General features: G+C 39.3%; 1 protein-coding gene across 1 annotated transcript; it reads left to right on the plus strand.

Annotated features, from left to right (window-relative positions):
- Positions 1 to 15352, plus strand: LOC139148042 (tolloid-like protein 2). Its single transcript, XM_070719313.1, has 10 exons — positions 1 to 284; positions 7408 to 7578; positions 8210 to 8349; positions 8994 to 9350; positions 9785 to 10010; positions 10114 to 10287; positions 11148 to 11321; positions 11976 to 12101; positions 13301 to 13466; positions 14393 to 15352. Exons 2-10 carry the CDS (start codon positions 7467 to 7469, stop codon positions 14559 to 14561), a joined length of 1644 nt encoding a protein of 547 aa, XP_070575414.1. The 5' UTR covers positions 1 to 284; positions 7408 to 7466; the 3' UTR covers positions 14562 to 15352.
- Positions 15353 to 16212: the final 860 nt, after the last annotated feature.

The following is a 16212-nucleotide window of genomic DNA, read 5'->3' on the forward strand; positions in this document are numbered from 1 at the left end:
AGTTTTCTCAAAGGCGATTTTGAATTAATACAACTGAGCTTGGCACTCCTTTACTAGGGATGATATATACATCGTTGAAATTTTAGACAAAGCGCCGTTAACTTCAGGACAGATATCGTCTACCTCGATAAGTTGACAGTACGCAGAACTCGGTGAAAGATTACAATATTTAACAGAAGAAAAGCTTTTTCAACTGTTTAGTGTTTTGCTTGGAAGCGACTGAAAAATTATTCAAAATCAACAGATGGTGCTTCCTCATAGATGATTCATTGGGAGACGAAGAGGTAAGAATGTAAATGCGTACAATTATGTTACTATCTGCCAACCAATGACGTCTAAAATAATCCAATAATTAGGTAAATTTTGTCTGACTACTGTAACAGCTTTCCAACAATCTTTTCAATCAAACAAATGTTTCATGTACTGAGGTTACAAGGTTAAAAAATTTGACTGCATAAAGTTTGATTTCTCTGGCTCAATATCTATCCGATCGACTTTTTTTGAGCCGTCAGCAGAATATATTGTCGACTTAGAGGCCAGAGATCGGTTGAAATTATTTACACATACGTCAGTGAGTGGCATTGTCACGTCACTGGCAACCACAGATTCATAGGGTGGCATACCGCCGTTTGTCGGAGTGTGGCCCTTGTCTACCGCTCATTGGGAGCTTTGAAATAAAAGATTATCTTCTTTTTACATTCATAAAATGTAGACTAATACGGCTCACGCACGCTGAAATTACACAGCCAGACGCCACTGTTACTCTGTGTCAAATCAGTTTATAGTCTATATTTACCCTTTGTGAAGAAGAACGTAACGGTACTGTTTGATCGTCTCCATGGACGATGATCTGGCTTTAGCCGTAATTTCAAGTAAAAGCTTGCTACTATAACGGTTGTCCTTCGTTCAACAAAACGCCATTTTCTCTGAATGAATGAAACGATTCGTTGAGTTCAGGCAAAGCATGTTCTAACATTAACGGAGACGTCTTATAATATCGGATAAAATGGAAAACACTGTGACACTATAAGAACGAAACAAAAAGAGCAGCACGCAAAGAATAAAAACAAGAAAACATGTGTAGGGCGACGAAGCAAATGCGTCAGTGTTTTCGCTTTAAATTATTTGAATGCATCCGACTAGATATGGTTATTGTATAACGTTATTCAACCGAACGGATCGTGGCAAATTTGAATACAAAAGAATCGTTTTGTTGTCAAGTTGAGGATAGGCAATGATGCGTCTATATTCCGTTTCGAGAGCAGAAAGAAAGCGGAGTCAAATATATATTTCTGTAAAGTCACCTCAAACGAATTTAACAATCAACAAATTCATATTGTGAGCATTTTGATTTCGATGTGATAGTGTATCGGAAAATATGGTACCTAATGTTCTCACTGTTAATATAATAAATGCTGTGACATTCAAAATTTGACAGTTTGTTATTTGGAATTCCATAGTTTCACATGTATGCCATCACAATAAGCTTACAAAAGCCTATCCGGTAAGTCTCCGCTGACGCACACGCGGTAGTTGCAGGGTTTCGCCGCTCTACTTTTCAGGATAATGCGTACATTCCCTTCGACCTTCTTCGTTTAGGAATTGCTTGAATTGAATTTCACTCAGAGGTGCGTGTCATATTCTGAACATGTTACAGCTTATTACAACTCGAATTGCACCCTGGCTAATCGTCTTGAATGTTCTTCTATAATTTTATTCCCTAACCTGGTATTATCTTTAGAGATTGTTACGTGCAGAGAAACGAACAAAAAGGGTGAACTCAGCAGTTAACGTTTAAACAAAATTTATTACAAAATAAAACTAATTGCTAAGTCAGGGATAGAGTACAAGCTTTAAAAGTGTACAGACTACTTATCTCAGCTGGGACGGCAAAGCTCCAGTCTCAGAGTTGTAACAGTCAGTCGGATGAATGAACAGTCCTTTGGCTTGCAGGCTTGAAGCTGCACAAAGTCCACAGTATAAATCCAGCGTTGACAGTGAAGGTCTTGAAAAGTCTTGAGAATGACTACTGCTGGAGTTTAGTAACACACAAGAGACACGATCCCAAAAGTCTGACTGGAAGCTGTGCACGTCCCTTTTATAAAGGCATATAAGAACAATCTAGAACTTTTATTGACATGCTAATTACTGTTCTAAAATTATCTCCCTTACACAACTAATCAACTTTCCAGAACATTCCAAACATGACTAATTGAATTCAAGGTTGTGAGGTCATCAAGGGCAGTGACCTTGAGAATGTTCTAGACTAATTGAACTCAGGTCATGATGAGTGTGGGGGAAATGACCTACATAACACACCCCCTCTTCAAAAAAAGAAATTTTTCAAAGAAAAATCTTTCTTTTGCAAATGTAATCTTGAAAAGGATTTAAGTACTCAAAATTTGTTTTACTCTAAAGTAAAATTTCGTGAAAGTGAACAACAATAAACTCTAAATACGAGAGAGACAGTCTGCAATTAAATTGTCTCTGCCTTTGATATGTCTAATGTCAAGATTAAACTCTGTAACATTAAACTCCATCTTAGCAATCTCTGATTTTTGCCTTCAAATTTCTGCAGAAAAACAAGAGGGTTGTGATTAATATAAACCACTATTGGCTGATTTGAAGAAGTAACATAAACTTCAAAATGTTGTAAAGCTAATATAAAAGATAAACACTCTTTTCCAATTGTAGAGTAGTTTCTCTGGGATTTGTTAAATTTGCGTGAAAAATAGCAAACAGGATGATCTACACCATGACTATCCTCTTGCAATTTGGTATTGAAAACTTCAAATGGCGCTGAATTTGGCACAAAGTATGCATGGCAAAGTCCGGTTATTTTTATAGAGTTCGATAAAGTCATTGTTCGGCAAATACTTGGCTTCCTCCTGGAGATATTCCGCTTTCGCAGGATTCAGTCCGTCTGGATGTTGTTCCACTGGATTACTGTCGCAGACATCTTCGTTGTGGTAGATGATGTTTGTCCTCGTTGGAACATCTTGGAACAAATGTTCATGGATTGGTTCTTTCAGCTGTTGTTGTTGTTCTGGCTGGAGGTGTGCCAACTTTGTAGACTCCAGCTTCTCCAGGATTTCTGAGTTCTGAAGCTTGACCGAGCCCAGCTTTGAGTTTAGAGTATTTTCACTCAAGTCAGTTTCAGTATCACTATCTTCATAATGGTTTGAACTGACTGCACTGACAGGCTGAGTTATAGTAGGATTATCCCTATCAAAATATGGCTTAAGCATATTTATGTGACATAGCTGTTTTTGTTTTCGCCTGTCAGGTGTTATTATGATGTAATTTAAATCACTCAATTTCTTATCAATTAGGTATGGCCCAAAGTAACGAGCATGGAGTGGTTTGCCAGGAATTGGAAGTAGAACAAGAACTTTTTGACCTGGTTCAAACTTCCGTTTTGAGGTGCTTTTATCATATTTGGTTTTCATTGACTGCTGAGATGACTCAAGGATTTCTCTGGCTAATTCACATGCTTTAGATAGTTTTGTACGAAAATCTGATACATATTGCAAAATATTCAGACAATCATCATCGTCTGATAGGAATTTCTCTTTAACGAGCTTAAGTGGGCCACGGACTGTATGTCCAAATAAAGCTCAAATGGGCTGAAACCAAGAGACTCTTGAATTGACTCTCTAACAGCAAAGAGCAGAAATGAATTCCTTCATCCCACTGCTTCTCTGTGTCAAAACAGTAGGTCCTAATCATGTTTTTCAAAGTTTGATGAAATCGCTCAAGAGCACCCTGACTTTCTGGATGATAGGCGGAGGACCTATACTGTTTAATGCCTAGCTGATCCATTACTTGTTGAAAAATACCAGACATAAAGTTGGAGCCTTGATCGGACTGGACACATTTAGGGAGGCCAAATAAAGTGAAAAATTTGACTAAAGCTCTCACTATAGTCTTTGTCTTTATGTTTCTCAGTGGTATGGCTTCGGGGAACCGAGTTGATGTACACATTATTGTCAGCATGTACTCATTTCCTGATCTTGTTTTTGGTAGGGGCCCAACACAGTCTATTAGTATCCTACTAAATGGTTCTTGAAATGCAGGAATTGGCTGTAAAGGGGCCTTTGGAATGGTCTGATTTGGCTTTCCTACCATTTGACATGTGTGACAAGTTTTACAGAAATGTGCTACATCCTGCTGAGATTAGGCCAATAAAAGTGACTGAGAATTTTATGATAAGTTTTCCTGACTCCTAAGTGACCAGCCCAGGGCGTTTCATGGGCCAGGCGCAATATTTCAGCACGGTAGGGCTTTGGAACCACAATTTGATGTTTTATAGCCCAATCGTCATCAACCAAAACATCTGGAGGTCTCCATTTACGCATGAGAATACCAGATTTTGTATAATAGGAAACAGAGCTATCTGAAGTTTTACCTTCATCATCTACCCTGTCAAACAAACACAAAATATCTGGGTCTTTGTGTTGTTCTGCAATGAGATTTGATCTAGAAAATGTCTGACTTTGGTCAGCAGAAGTTTTACTGGAAGTTTCAAATCCACGAGGGATAACGGAATGATCCGTGTCAAACACCTGACTGAGAAAGGTGTCATTTAAGTCAACATCTGTGACATTATTTTTGAGAGTATTTTGATTCTCAGAAGTTTTCTTTGACATGGCTCGAGTAATGGCACATGAAGGAAATAAATCGGGTATCTCTTGTTCAATTGGACTCTGGATCCTGATCTAAACTAGGATTATCAGTCACAAGTGGATTAGTAATGACCTTGTCCCCAGCAAGGTCGTTTCCAAGAAGAAGGTGAATCCCTTCAAAAGGCAAAAAAGGCCTAATACCTAAAGCCACAGGTCCAGAAACAAAGTCCGAAGACAAATAGACATTATGGAGAGGAACAGGAATGTAGTCATTACAATCTACCCCCTTAATAAGAACTTTAGAACCTGAAAATGACTTTTCAGAAAACGGCAGGGTATCTGCCAACAAAAGAGACTGGGAAGCCCCGGTATCTCTTAAAATTTTGACAGGGGTAGCGGAAGAGAAATCACTAGAAAGTGATATAAAACCATTATGAATAAATGGTTCGAAAATACCCATAATGCTATCTTGAGAAGAATTGACCTTGACCTCATTATTGGGGATAAGAGGGGTTTAACCTCAGACAATGTGTTACACACATTATTAGACTCTAATTGAGTTGATGAAGAAATAAAGCCGGTGGGCTTAGATCCACTTTGACCACTTTGACCTTCACGTTTTCTTTTCAATTTGAAACAATCTGACATTAAATGGCCGTCTTTCTTGCAATAATTACAAGAAAGTGTACCGAACTGTTTGTCAGAAGGAGATTGAGACTTGGGATCTGATGATGTGGAAGTGTTACTTGAATTTTGTGAACTGCTGTCATTTGATTTCCTACTCTCCTTTGAGAAATTCTTGGATGAAAAGGAAGAGTTAAATTTACCTGCATTGTTTCTGTATGTAAAGGACTGGGATGGTTTGCTGAGAAAGGAAGATTTGTGGGTCAATGAATAATCATCGGCCAAACGTGCAGCAACCTCCAATGTATCTGCCTTTTGTTCATTGATAAACGTCTTGATGTCACTCCGGATGCACCTTTTAAATTCCTCAATCAAAACAAGTTGTCGTAATTGTCATAATTCTGACTGACCCTTTTCAGAAGAACACCAACGATCAAACAGTTGTTCTTTTGTTCGAGCAAATTCAACATAAGTTTGATCCTTCACCTTCTCACAATCCCTAAATTTCTGACGGTAAGCTTCAGGCACCAACTCATAGCCCTTGAGAATTAATTCCTTCACAGAATCATAATCTGAAGCCTGCTCTACTGACAACTGAATGTAAATTTCTCTGGCTTTACCCACCAAAGCACTCTGCAAAAGCATAGACCAGGACTCCTTAGGCCAATTCAGACTCTGAGCAATTTTCTCAAAATGAAGGAAATATTTATCAACATCCTTTTCTTGGAAAGGGGGGACTAACCTGAAATGCTTAGTGATGTCAAAACCGTGTGAAGGGAAGGATTTTCCTGACTGTCCAAGCTCTAAACGTTTCATTTCTAATCTTTCCTGCCTATCTTTCTCTCTCTGTCTTTCTTCCATTTCTAACTGCATTTGTATTTTTTCTTTTTCTATTTGTAATTCTAGTTTCTTGATCTCCAATTTGTCTGCATTTCTAATTCTAATTTCTGAGTTCAGAGGTAGACTCGGGCTCATAATCTTTCAGGGTGGATTCCTCAAATTGGCCTAAATCAACTAGATGTTTGGCAATACGGTACTGTATTTCCCTCTTGCGCATAGATCTTTTGACTTCTACTTTAAGGAAATTGGCCAGTGTTATGAGGTCGTCTTTTCTGAGGGAATCAAATGTGTCCTGATCAAGGTCATCCATAAATTCGTCTGGCTTGAATTCCGCCATGATTGAATTTCGCTGAGTTCACAGTATACAGTAGTTTTGAAAAGGCTGTCAAAATGTTGTCAAACGGCTCAAAATATTCGTATCCCGGACGAGCCCCCAATTTGTTACGTGCAGAGAAAACGAACAAAAGGGTGAACTCAGCAGTTAACGTTTAAACAAAATTTATTACAAAAATAAAACTAATTGCTAAGTCAGGGATAGAGTACAAGCTTTAAAAGTGTACAGACTACTTATCTCAGCTGGGACGGCAAAGCTCCAGTCTCAGAGTTGTAACAGTCAGTCGGATGAATGAACAGTCCTTTGGCTTGCAGGCTTGAAGCTGCACAAAGTCCACAGTATAAATCCAGCGTTGACAGTGAAGGTCTTGAAAAGTCTTGAGAATGACTACTGCTGGAGTTTAGTAACACACAAGAGACCCGATCCCAAAAGTCTGACTGGAAGCTGTGCACGTCCCTTTTATAAAGGCATATAAGAACAATCTAGAACTTTTATTGACATGCTAATTACTGTTCTAAAATTATCTCCCTTACACAACTAATCAACTTTCCAGAACATTCCAAACATGACTAATTGAATTCAAGGTTGTGAGGTCATCAAGGGCAGTGACCTTGAGAATGTTCTAGACTAATTGAACTCAGGTCATGATGAGTGTGGGGAAATGACCTACATAACAAGATACAATGCATAAAGTTGAAGAAAAAAAGAAATTTCAAGCAAAAACTTCACAAGCCCATTGTCATATCAATTTAGCGAAATATTCTTGTCTTGCTTTTTTCACGAAGCAGAGTATAGCGTTTGAACTCTTTTGGCTTGCCTTTCAATTTCTGCACAAATACTTTTGAAGTTAATATAAACCTTATGAATAGAATATGAGACTGGTAAAATATATTCAATTAAAGCCTACATAACTTACAAGTATTTGAATTTGCTAATTAATAATTTAGAACTTACAAGTAATGAAATGATGTCTCTTTATTCCAGTTAACTTTAAACCTACTGATCACCTGCAAGGAATTCGAACAGGACTAATTCACAGAAGGATGAGCGGAGCATCGCGTTTGACAGTTCTGGCTACCGTGTTTTGGTTATCGCAGCCGTTGATTGCAGAGTATGACTCGTCAAAAGTAGACGGGAAACGACATTGCAGCAGAGGTAATGTATGGCCTGAAAAATCCACCTCAACTGTCGACATGTTTGCTCATACAGTCGTTGTTAGGATGCCATTATTTGTTTACTCGATAATGTATGAGACAGCTTGCCCATCCTTCAATCGTCGTCGCTTACACAAAATATCACGCTCAGTATAACTGAAGGCACGACTTATTTGGCAATATTTTCCGAACTAAGTTTTGGAAGATGCCTTCCGGCAGTGACCAACATCAGAGCCTGGGGCTCGTATTGTCGACCGCGGGCCATCCGGGTACTTGCTGGTTCTTACGTCATTTTTGCGTCACAGCAAAGTGAAAAAAAATAATCTAAGTTCGGATTTTTCAACCAACAATATTCATTGTTTCAACATACATAAATGACATAACTTTTACTGCTACTTTTTCACATAATTTCTGCATCATTCGCTCTTCTGTATCGTCTGATCTCGCATTTACCTCGCTCACGTGCGTTTCATCTACTAACGTCACTTGGCGGTCAATAACTTGCAGGTATTGTTATCTTTGCAATTGTATTTTGGACTTGCTTACTTGTTATTCAGAGACACAAAACATAACCTGGACTGTAGAGGGGCCGTGATATAACTAATTTCAAAATTGCCTTTTCTTTCCCATAGAGCTAAGGGCCCTGGGTGACTGTGGCGGGTTTTACACCGACACGTCCGGGGAACTGGCGTCTCCCAACTACCCCAGTTACTATGGCAACAACCAGCATTGCATGTATACTATAAGTGTACCCTTGGATGTGTTCATAGTGGTAGGCCTTTTTATGAATATAGTTCACACACAGTTCAAACGGCAGCGTTATGAGGGAAACGTTATAAGGGGATGTTTAAATACCTGACGAAATTTCATCCATTAGAATTTATACACAACAGCTATGTTCAAAAGGCATTTTGATATGTAGCATCCCTCCAATGGCCACTACAAATTGAGTATAGGTTTTGTAAATTAATAGTCTTCAAAAATCATTCTTGTTTCTATACACAACTCGTTTTGAACTGTTATTGATCCGGTACATGACGGGTTTTTTAACTGGCAGTAACTGTAATCAAACCATATAAACTAATTTGACTTCAAAACGACCATAAGATCTAGCATTGATCTTATCAGAATGTAAATTGCCGATTGAGACTTTGACTGATGTGTAAAAGCAAAACAAAAACAAGAAACAAACAAAAAGACAAAACGATTCCCAAACATTGTTACCCTCTAAACCTTGCTTGTGTACTGTTAAATAATTCCAATATGACCCACAGTACACTATTTTATTTATTCTATTTGCAATTTTCCTGAACCAAATGAAAGAAATAGACAAACAAACATACATCTATTGTTTGTCTTAAAACGTTCGCCCGGGAATTAACTTTTCGCATTTTTATTTAACCATTGGACGTGTAGCTTCAATTTCATGCGTTCGATCTCGAGGCTAACAACATGGACTACGTCGATGTTTATGACGGAGACGTGTACGACTCGCAGTACAGAATAGGAAGGTACTCCGGGGCAGAAATACCGGGCATTATCCAGTCAAGCGCCTCCAGCCTCCTCCTGGTATTCGTTTCCGACTTCAGCACAACGGCGCGAGGGTTCTACGCCAAGTACAGCAGCATGAAAGGTCACACCTCGTACGGCATGTGTTTTGGCGATCACTTCACAGACATGGGGTCTTTCACCTCCCCGTTGTACCCTTCGAATTATCCTATGCATATGAACTGCTTTTATCTCATCTCCCTGGCAACGGGAAGCACAATACGAGTAAGATTTTTGTATTTCAGTGCCATAAATCACGGCAAACGTAGAGTATACGTTCAGGAATTCAGAAATAGTCAATGATATTGTACAAACCTTTTTGTCTAAAAAACTTAACATGAAAATGAGGTGAAAATAAACGGTGAACTTAATATTAAGATGAGAGGACAACATGCAATAATAAACAGGACTGAGTGACTACATTGGCCTTTTCAAAGTCGCCAAAGAGTTTTTATGTCATGTTCTTACAAGTCAATTTATTCTGTTCATGAGAGAGAGAGAGAGAGAGAGAGAGAGAGAGAGAGAGAGAGAGAGAGAGAGAGAGAGAGAGAGAGAGAGAGAGAGAGAGAGAGAGAGAGAGAGAGAGAGAGATGGACATACAATCTGATCGTATTTTGATTAACGACTCAGTAAATTTAAAATTCTCTATCTGTTTCAAGCTCGAGTTTCTGGAGTTTGCAACCGAAAACAGTTTTGACTACGTCGAGGTGTATAACGGAAGCGATACGCAAGCCACAAGTCTTGGCAGGTACAGTGGAACAAATCTACCATCCCCGATCACATCCACGGGTTCCAGTCTCTACGTTAAGTTTCGTTCGGACGGGAGCACACAGCTTCGAGGTTTCTACGCGATATACAGCGTTGCGTCCTCCAAGACGTATTCTGGTAAGTTAAAAGGACAGTAATAGATGAACGTGCATTTCGTCTATTGCGTCTATGTTGACCAGCCAGAGACGATTTTGAATTACTAAATATTGTTTTTCTTTAGTCTGTGGCGATGACTTAGTCTCAGCACAAGGTGGCGCTATTCAATCACACGAATCATATCCCAGCTACTACGGCGTCAATCTGCAATGTTCGCTGATCATCCCTATCCAACACTCATTCAACCAAATCTACCTGAGGTTCACCGACATAGATCTATTCTACGCAAACTCTGAAGGTACGTTTGTTTAACAAATAATTCCGAATTACCCTACTTAGTTTATATAATGACCGGCACCCTGTAAAGTAAATTGCTCATCGACTTCATAAATCCTCAATTGTGATTGTGTAGACGATTAAGTGTAGACAATGTGGCCTGCATAGGCTAACGACGACACTGCTTGGTCGCGGCAGTCTTTTACAATGTTTGGCGAAATCAAGTTCGCTCAAAGCAAATGCAAATCAGAAGCAGTCTCCAGTAGCAACTCGCATGCAGCCTACGTATTAAATATCTGCGTTTTGGGGCGCTCCGCTTGTACAATGCACAGGATTTTGATCGCATCGTCGTCGACCGGATGCCTCGACATTATCATGACGTCCTTCATATTTTTTCGTTAAAATTGACCACGTTTTCTTTCTAAAGACTCAATCTTTTGATCAAACTTATTTTTCGTATTTTAAACTATTCCTTTTCAAAATCAAGAACGAAAATCAGGGGTCAAACATGCAATATTTGGTTCTGGAGTAACAAACCAGCCAACTTTTATACCGACAATTAAAATTAACAATGGCCACCATCCCCGTTTGTGTCTCTATGGGTAAAAATGAAAACAAAATGCAATTTTCACAAAAATAGCGGAACGAAAACTTTATTTACCTCAAGAGCTTCAAAATTAGCCCCCCTCCCACAAGTCAGTGTTAGATTCAGCGAAGGCTGTGAAAGTTTGAGCATAGACAGTATTATCCCCCTCTGCCATCTATGGTTATATCTGTCCCCGATCAATTCTATTCTGATATACAATCCCTGCCAAACACTTGGGTGCACCTAACTGCCATTTCTACAGTTCGTACCCGAGCAAATCTTTATTACACCTGCAGACTGTAGTGGCTCTGACGTAATCACTGTGACAGACAGCACTGGGACTGTGTCTGAGACTATCTGTGACAACGACTACCTACCCAGCCTAAACGTAACTTTTGAGAGCACTGGAAGTCACTCAAGCTCTTACAAGGGATTCAGCGCCGTATTTGCCCTCTATTACATCCCGAGTGGTAAGTTGCACGTAAGTTGTTAGTTCTGTTTTCACTAGCTCGTGTGAAATTATCTCCTGTAATTTTTTCTCCGGGCTTGCTTTACTTTGCTTTGCTTTTTCTTTACTTTCGCGATGGCTCACTCGACCCCTCTGTCCTCCCTCTCCTCTACCCTCTCCCTAATGACTCTGAAATTTTTAGTGTGTTTCTTTTGTTTTCTGTCTCTCTACTCCAGTCTTTCGTCTTCCTAGCATTTTGGCAAGAATTTAGCGTACACTCTTCTGTTTTGATGGGGACAGGAGGAGTGATGTGTTTACTCTAAAGTCATTATAAATAAAGAAAAATCGCGCTCAAAACCAAATTGAAAATATAGCCGAGAATCTTAAATTGCACGCATCTGAGTTACACGCGAGAAAGCACCTTCACTCCAGCTTACAATCTGCAGTCAATAAAAAATTCTGGTTTGATTCTCTGCACCTTTGTCGGAACAAATTTGATGTTCAGCTGACTCGCTCAGGTCTTCGCCACGCTGTGACGACCGGTCCTGATGATACGATTGTAACAATGGAACCACCGCTGAGTTGAGGCTATTTTGCGAGAGAATTGCAGCCGCGTTTATCAATGCAGTAGTGTACGGTCGCTGGTGTAAAAACTTCATGTGTCTTTTCTGCACAGGAACGTGTCACGAAAACGACTTCGCCTGCTCTAACGGAAGGTGTATCTCCAATGGCCTGCGATGCGACGGCACCAACCACTGCTCCGACAACTCCGACGAAGAGAACTGCTCCGATTCCGAGTCAGGTGCGTGGACGACGGCGTTCTCCAATGATGATCCGATACGCATGCGTTAGTCGTGCGGATAGAACAGAGTTCGACGCTAAGACGATTCATGATGCTGATCTGTGGCAAAAATTGCGTCTGACGCTAATATGTGTTACTTCGGTCACGGATTTATGAGTCTTAAACCTGCTTATTCATTAGCCTTCATGGTTGAAAACATATTTATTTAATTTTGCCCGTTATGTCCGTGCACGTAACATATTACTGTCACCTTTGCGGTGATAATGTAGACAAAGAGGAAAAGTAAGATAACACTCTGGTCGAAATCTGACCACAGAGAGACTTTATCACCGCACTTCGGAAGAATAAGTTTACTGATTTCATATTCTCCCTTTCATTTATCTTTCTGTTTTTGTTGTCATCATATTAACTTTCAAAATTATATACAGATAAAACAATTTTGTTGGAGCCTAGTGGTCTACTAAAGTAAATTGGTATCTTTCTGCGACATGCTTAACTTTCGCTGAACAGTAGGTGAATTTCAAACACGCTGTAACGCATAACGCTGCCATGGTTGTATTTCTCGTGATTTTCGTATTTCCTTTAAAAAACTGGAATGCAGTAACACTGCCTAAAACACGATTGGAACTAATTTGGAACAATTGGATCTTCAAATTTTTTCAAATTTCTCAAAAATGTTAGGTGCCCTATATAGCTGAATGTCTCAATATTACAAATTATTCATAAAAACAAGTGTGTAACATGAAAAGAAAAGCAGATTAGCTTACATTTGCAGATTTTAAAGACATTACTTCACTATCCAATTATCCCAAATTAGTTCAAATCGTGTTCTAAGGTACCACTAGCATATCTATACCATTAGTGACAGTAACTGTAACTTTCGAGAAGTATTCATTCCTCCAGGTAAAGATCAATAAGCGCCAAGTATTACCTAGGCGTTTCAAATACAGCGCCCCATTTACAATATGCAGTTTTTGTGTTGAAAAGTGAACTCCAGCCTGGACTCTAATCCAACCGTGACTGTCAAAAACGCCGTTTGAAGTCTCACACATGATGCATGTGCAGGCCGTGTCGAAAAGTTGAACTGGAAGGAATAGGAGTTAAAAATGAACAGAACAAAAAGAATTTATAGTTTATTACTTTCATCTTCAGCTGAATCCGGTGGCATATAAATATTGATTGATTGATTGGTTTTCTAGATAGCCCTGACATAATCTTGATTGCTGGGTTAGCCTTCGGTGGCGTGGTGCTGTTGCTTATCATCACAGTACTGGTGGTGTATTGTTGTTGCTGCAAGGAACCGACGTCCACAGCGCCCTCATCGACCAATAAGCCGTCCGGGAGTGGTTTCAATGCTGCATCAGGGTAAGTCACCAGCGAGTTTGTCAGAAAGCAATATGACCAGGGCAAGTAACTTTTCACATCGGTGTAACATCTGTTTCTGATAAAAAATAAAACTGTTTTGTCCCTTTACACCGACATAACTCAACGACCTGTAGAAAAACTACACATGTGCAGGGCGATGTTCAAGTTTAATATTCTCTTCATTTTAAAGAACACGTGACAAAGATCGCTTTCTCAGGGTTGCTAATTTTGGTCACTGGCTGTCTTATAAGCCGGCGAGAGACAGGTGTCGTTATCTTCCCTGGGTGTTGTTCGAAGTTGTGAAAAATCAAGTGGATCAGTAAAACCATTCTGTTCACATATTTTAGTGAAATGACTAGAACACTGCAGCTTTTCAAAAGACTCAAGTTTTTCCAGGCAACGTTTGGCAAAAAAAACGTCCAGTGGCGGACATACATTGAAATTTTACAGCACAGAATTCATCTGTAGGTCAGTGATCTTCTGCTATTTGCTCGTGGACTCGAGTAGAAGGCCGTGAAAATTGCCGACACGTATACTTTGCCTAACCATCATGAAAATAGCAAATACTTTGGCTACCATTCTTTGTCGAATGCAGCTCCAACTCTGTGGAATGTCTTACCAAAAGATATTCGGTTGTCACCATCACTTACTTCTTTAAAGCCGTCTCTTAAAACATAGCTTTTTAGAAAGCACTGTGACAAAGTTCGCTGGTTTGTTGTTCTTAATTTCTTTTAGCATGTATTGTTGAGTGTCTTTTTCTCAGTGTATTTTTATGATCTTAGTGTATTTTATTGTAAAGCGATTTGATATTTTATTGATGGAAATCGCTCTAGAAAAATAAATTATTATCATTATAATTATTATAATTATAATTATTATTATTATTATTAAAAGAGCTTTTAAATTTATCTCCTCTTCTCCTACAGACCAGTGGATCCAACCAGACAGTTTGTCAGCTATGAAAACGCAACGAACCCACAGTTTGTAAGCTTTGAGAACAAAGCGGACACCACCACGCTATTTCATTCATCGGGAATTCAAAGTAATGCTCATGCTGGCCACTACAATGCTGCTTACCCCGTACCAATAGAATGATCTGTGACCTCTGAAAGATACATCTGGCCTGTACAGTACTTTCATTGGTACGGAAACACATGCGAATCTACAATACAAGGCCACATCGGGACACGTGTCATGAGAAAATTCCTCTTTAAACTTTGTTTTAGCTGTAGCAATGTATTATTTTTACTGTGTGCTGTTATACTTGAATTTTTCGCCCTCACCTGTTCGTTATAAGAGTTCATCCTGCACTCAAAACTAATACCATGATGGCAGAAAGAAGTGCAATGGCAGATTGACCGAGTTAGACAAGTTCCAGATTTTAAGAAGTTTGTTCTTGCATGTACGAACGTTACAGTATGAGCAGGCGACCGACGATCTACGATTTCTCGTTTAATTAAAACAAATGTGACAGTGACACCACATAGCGCTATTTCAAACCTGCTGACTCTGCATTTCAACATACAATCATTCAATCGAGCAGAATTATATATATACATATATATAGATAGATAGATATATTTATTACATGCCTCGTATATTGAACGTCGCGCGCTCCATAGGATTCAATGGTAACTCGTCGATGACGTCCTGGGCCGCATAGTCATCATTGGACTGAAAGTGAACCGGAACTATTTTTAACTTGACAACTTTTTTATGTAAAAATGTCGAAATTTCATGTTTTGCACAGGAAATTAGGTTGTGGGAAAATTTTGCAGAAAAAAAAATGATAAAACGCATAACAGTAGTTTGCGCCATTCGATGATAAAATCATTCCGTTGTTAACGGATTTTCGTCTAAGATGAAAATAAAGCATTGGATTATCATTTGCCAATGAATCTAAATATTTTGAGTGAAAACTGTGTAAGAGAGGCATGTAATAAAAAAATTATAGCCCAAACATGGGACTATGTACCCTCGGGGCAGGAGACCATTTGCCCTCCTTAAACGTTCATTCATTCACATTCGTAATTTTCGAGTTCATGGCTGAGCCTTTTTCATCAGTAATGAAAGCTGTACTAATATGGGACTTGCAGTGACTACAATCCTGGCTACAGGACGGAAATGGGTGCCCGAACCTTGAGACCTGTTTGCTGATTTGAATACGGTTGGGCTAGTAGTTTGCGGGGTCAAATGAGCTTTGGTACCTGGCACTTATTGAAAGTACACGATGATACGGGTGGTCACACGCCAGATCGATATTTTTTTCACTCCACCGTGACAGTAGAGGGAAAGTTGGACGAGGGCCGACTGTGCGTCATGGTCGTTTTTAGTAGCACAATCGGTAATTTAACAAAACCTACAAGCTTTGGGGCATTATGATGGAGAGAATTAACTGGGGAACTGGCGGTGCGATTTTGGTGGGTCATCATTTATCATCACGTGCTATTTTGAGGGGCAATTCATTTTGATTTATTAGAGAACAATGACATCATTTGTAAAGTGCCTTAGGCTACTGAAATGCAAATTATTTGGCGTTGGGGAGGGCCACTGGTTTTTAATCAAGGAGAACAGAAATGGTCAACACTTTGTGAGCAAACAACATGGGGGTTCAAACTTTATAAACCTAGCTTTTTTACAAAAAAAAACAACTAAACAATACATCAGCCCCCGTCCCCCTTTATTCTATCCAGGCCCTACGCTTTCTTGAAATTGGTTAAGAACATTTCTTCAACACGGACTGTCG

This window comes from Ptychodera flava, chromosome 13 (assembly GCF_041260155.1).
Source record: "Ptychodera flava strain L36383 chromosome 13, AS_Pfla_20210202, whole genome shotgun sequence".
Taxonomy (NCBI): domain Eukaryota; kingdom Metazoa; phylum Hemichordata; class Enteropneusta; family Ptychoderidae; genus Ptychodera; species Ptychodera flava.

Bases quoted from the DNA above. Each gene is read 5' to 3' on its own strand.
- LOC139148042 (XM_070719313.1), top strand. From the start codon at position 7,467: ATGAGCGGAGCATCGCGTTTGACAGTTCTGGCTACCGTGTTTTGGTTA. The intron at 11,322-11,975 runs GTAAGTTGCACG...TTTTCTGCACAG, and splicing joins CCTCTATTACATCCCGAGTG to GAACGTGTCACGAAAACGAC. The intron at 13,467-14,392 runs GTAAGTCACCAG...CTTCTCCTACAG, and splicing joins GGTTTCAATGCTGCATCAGG to ACCAGTGGATCCAACCAGAC.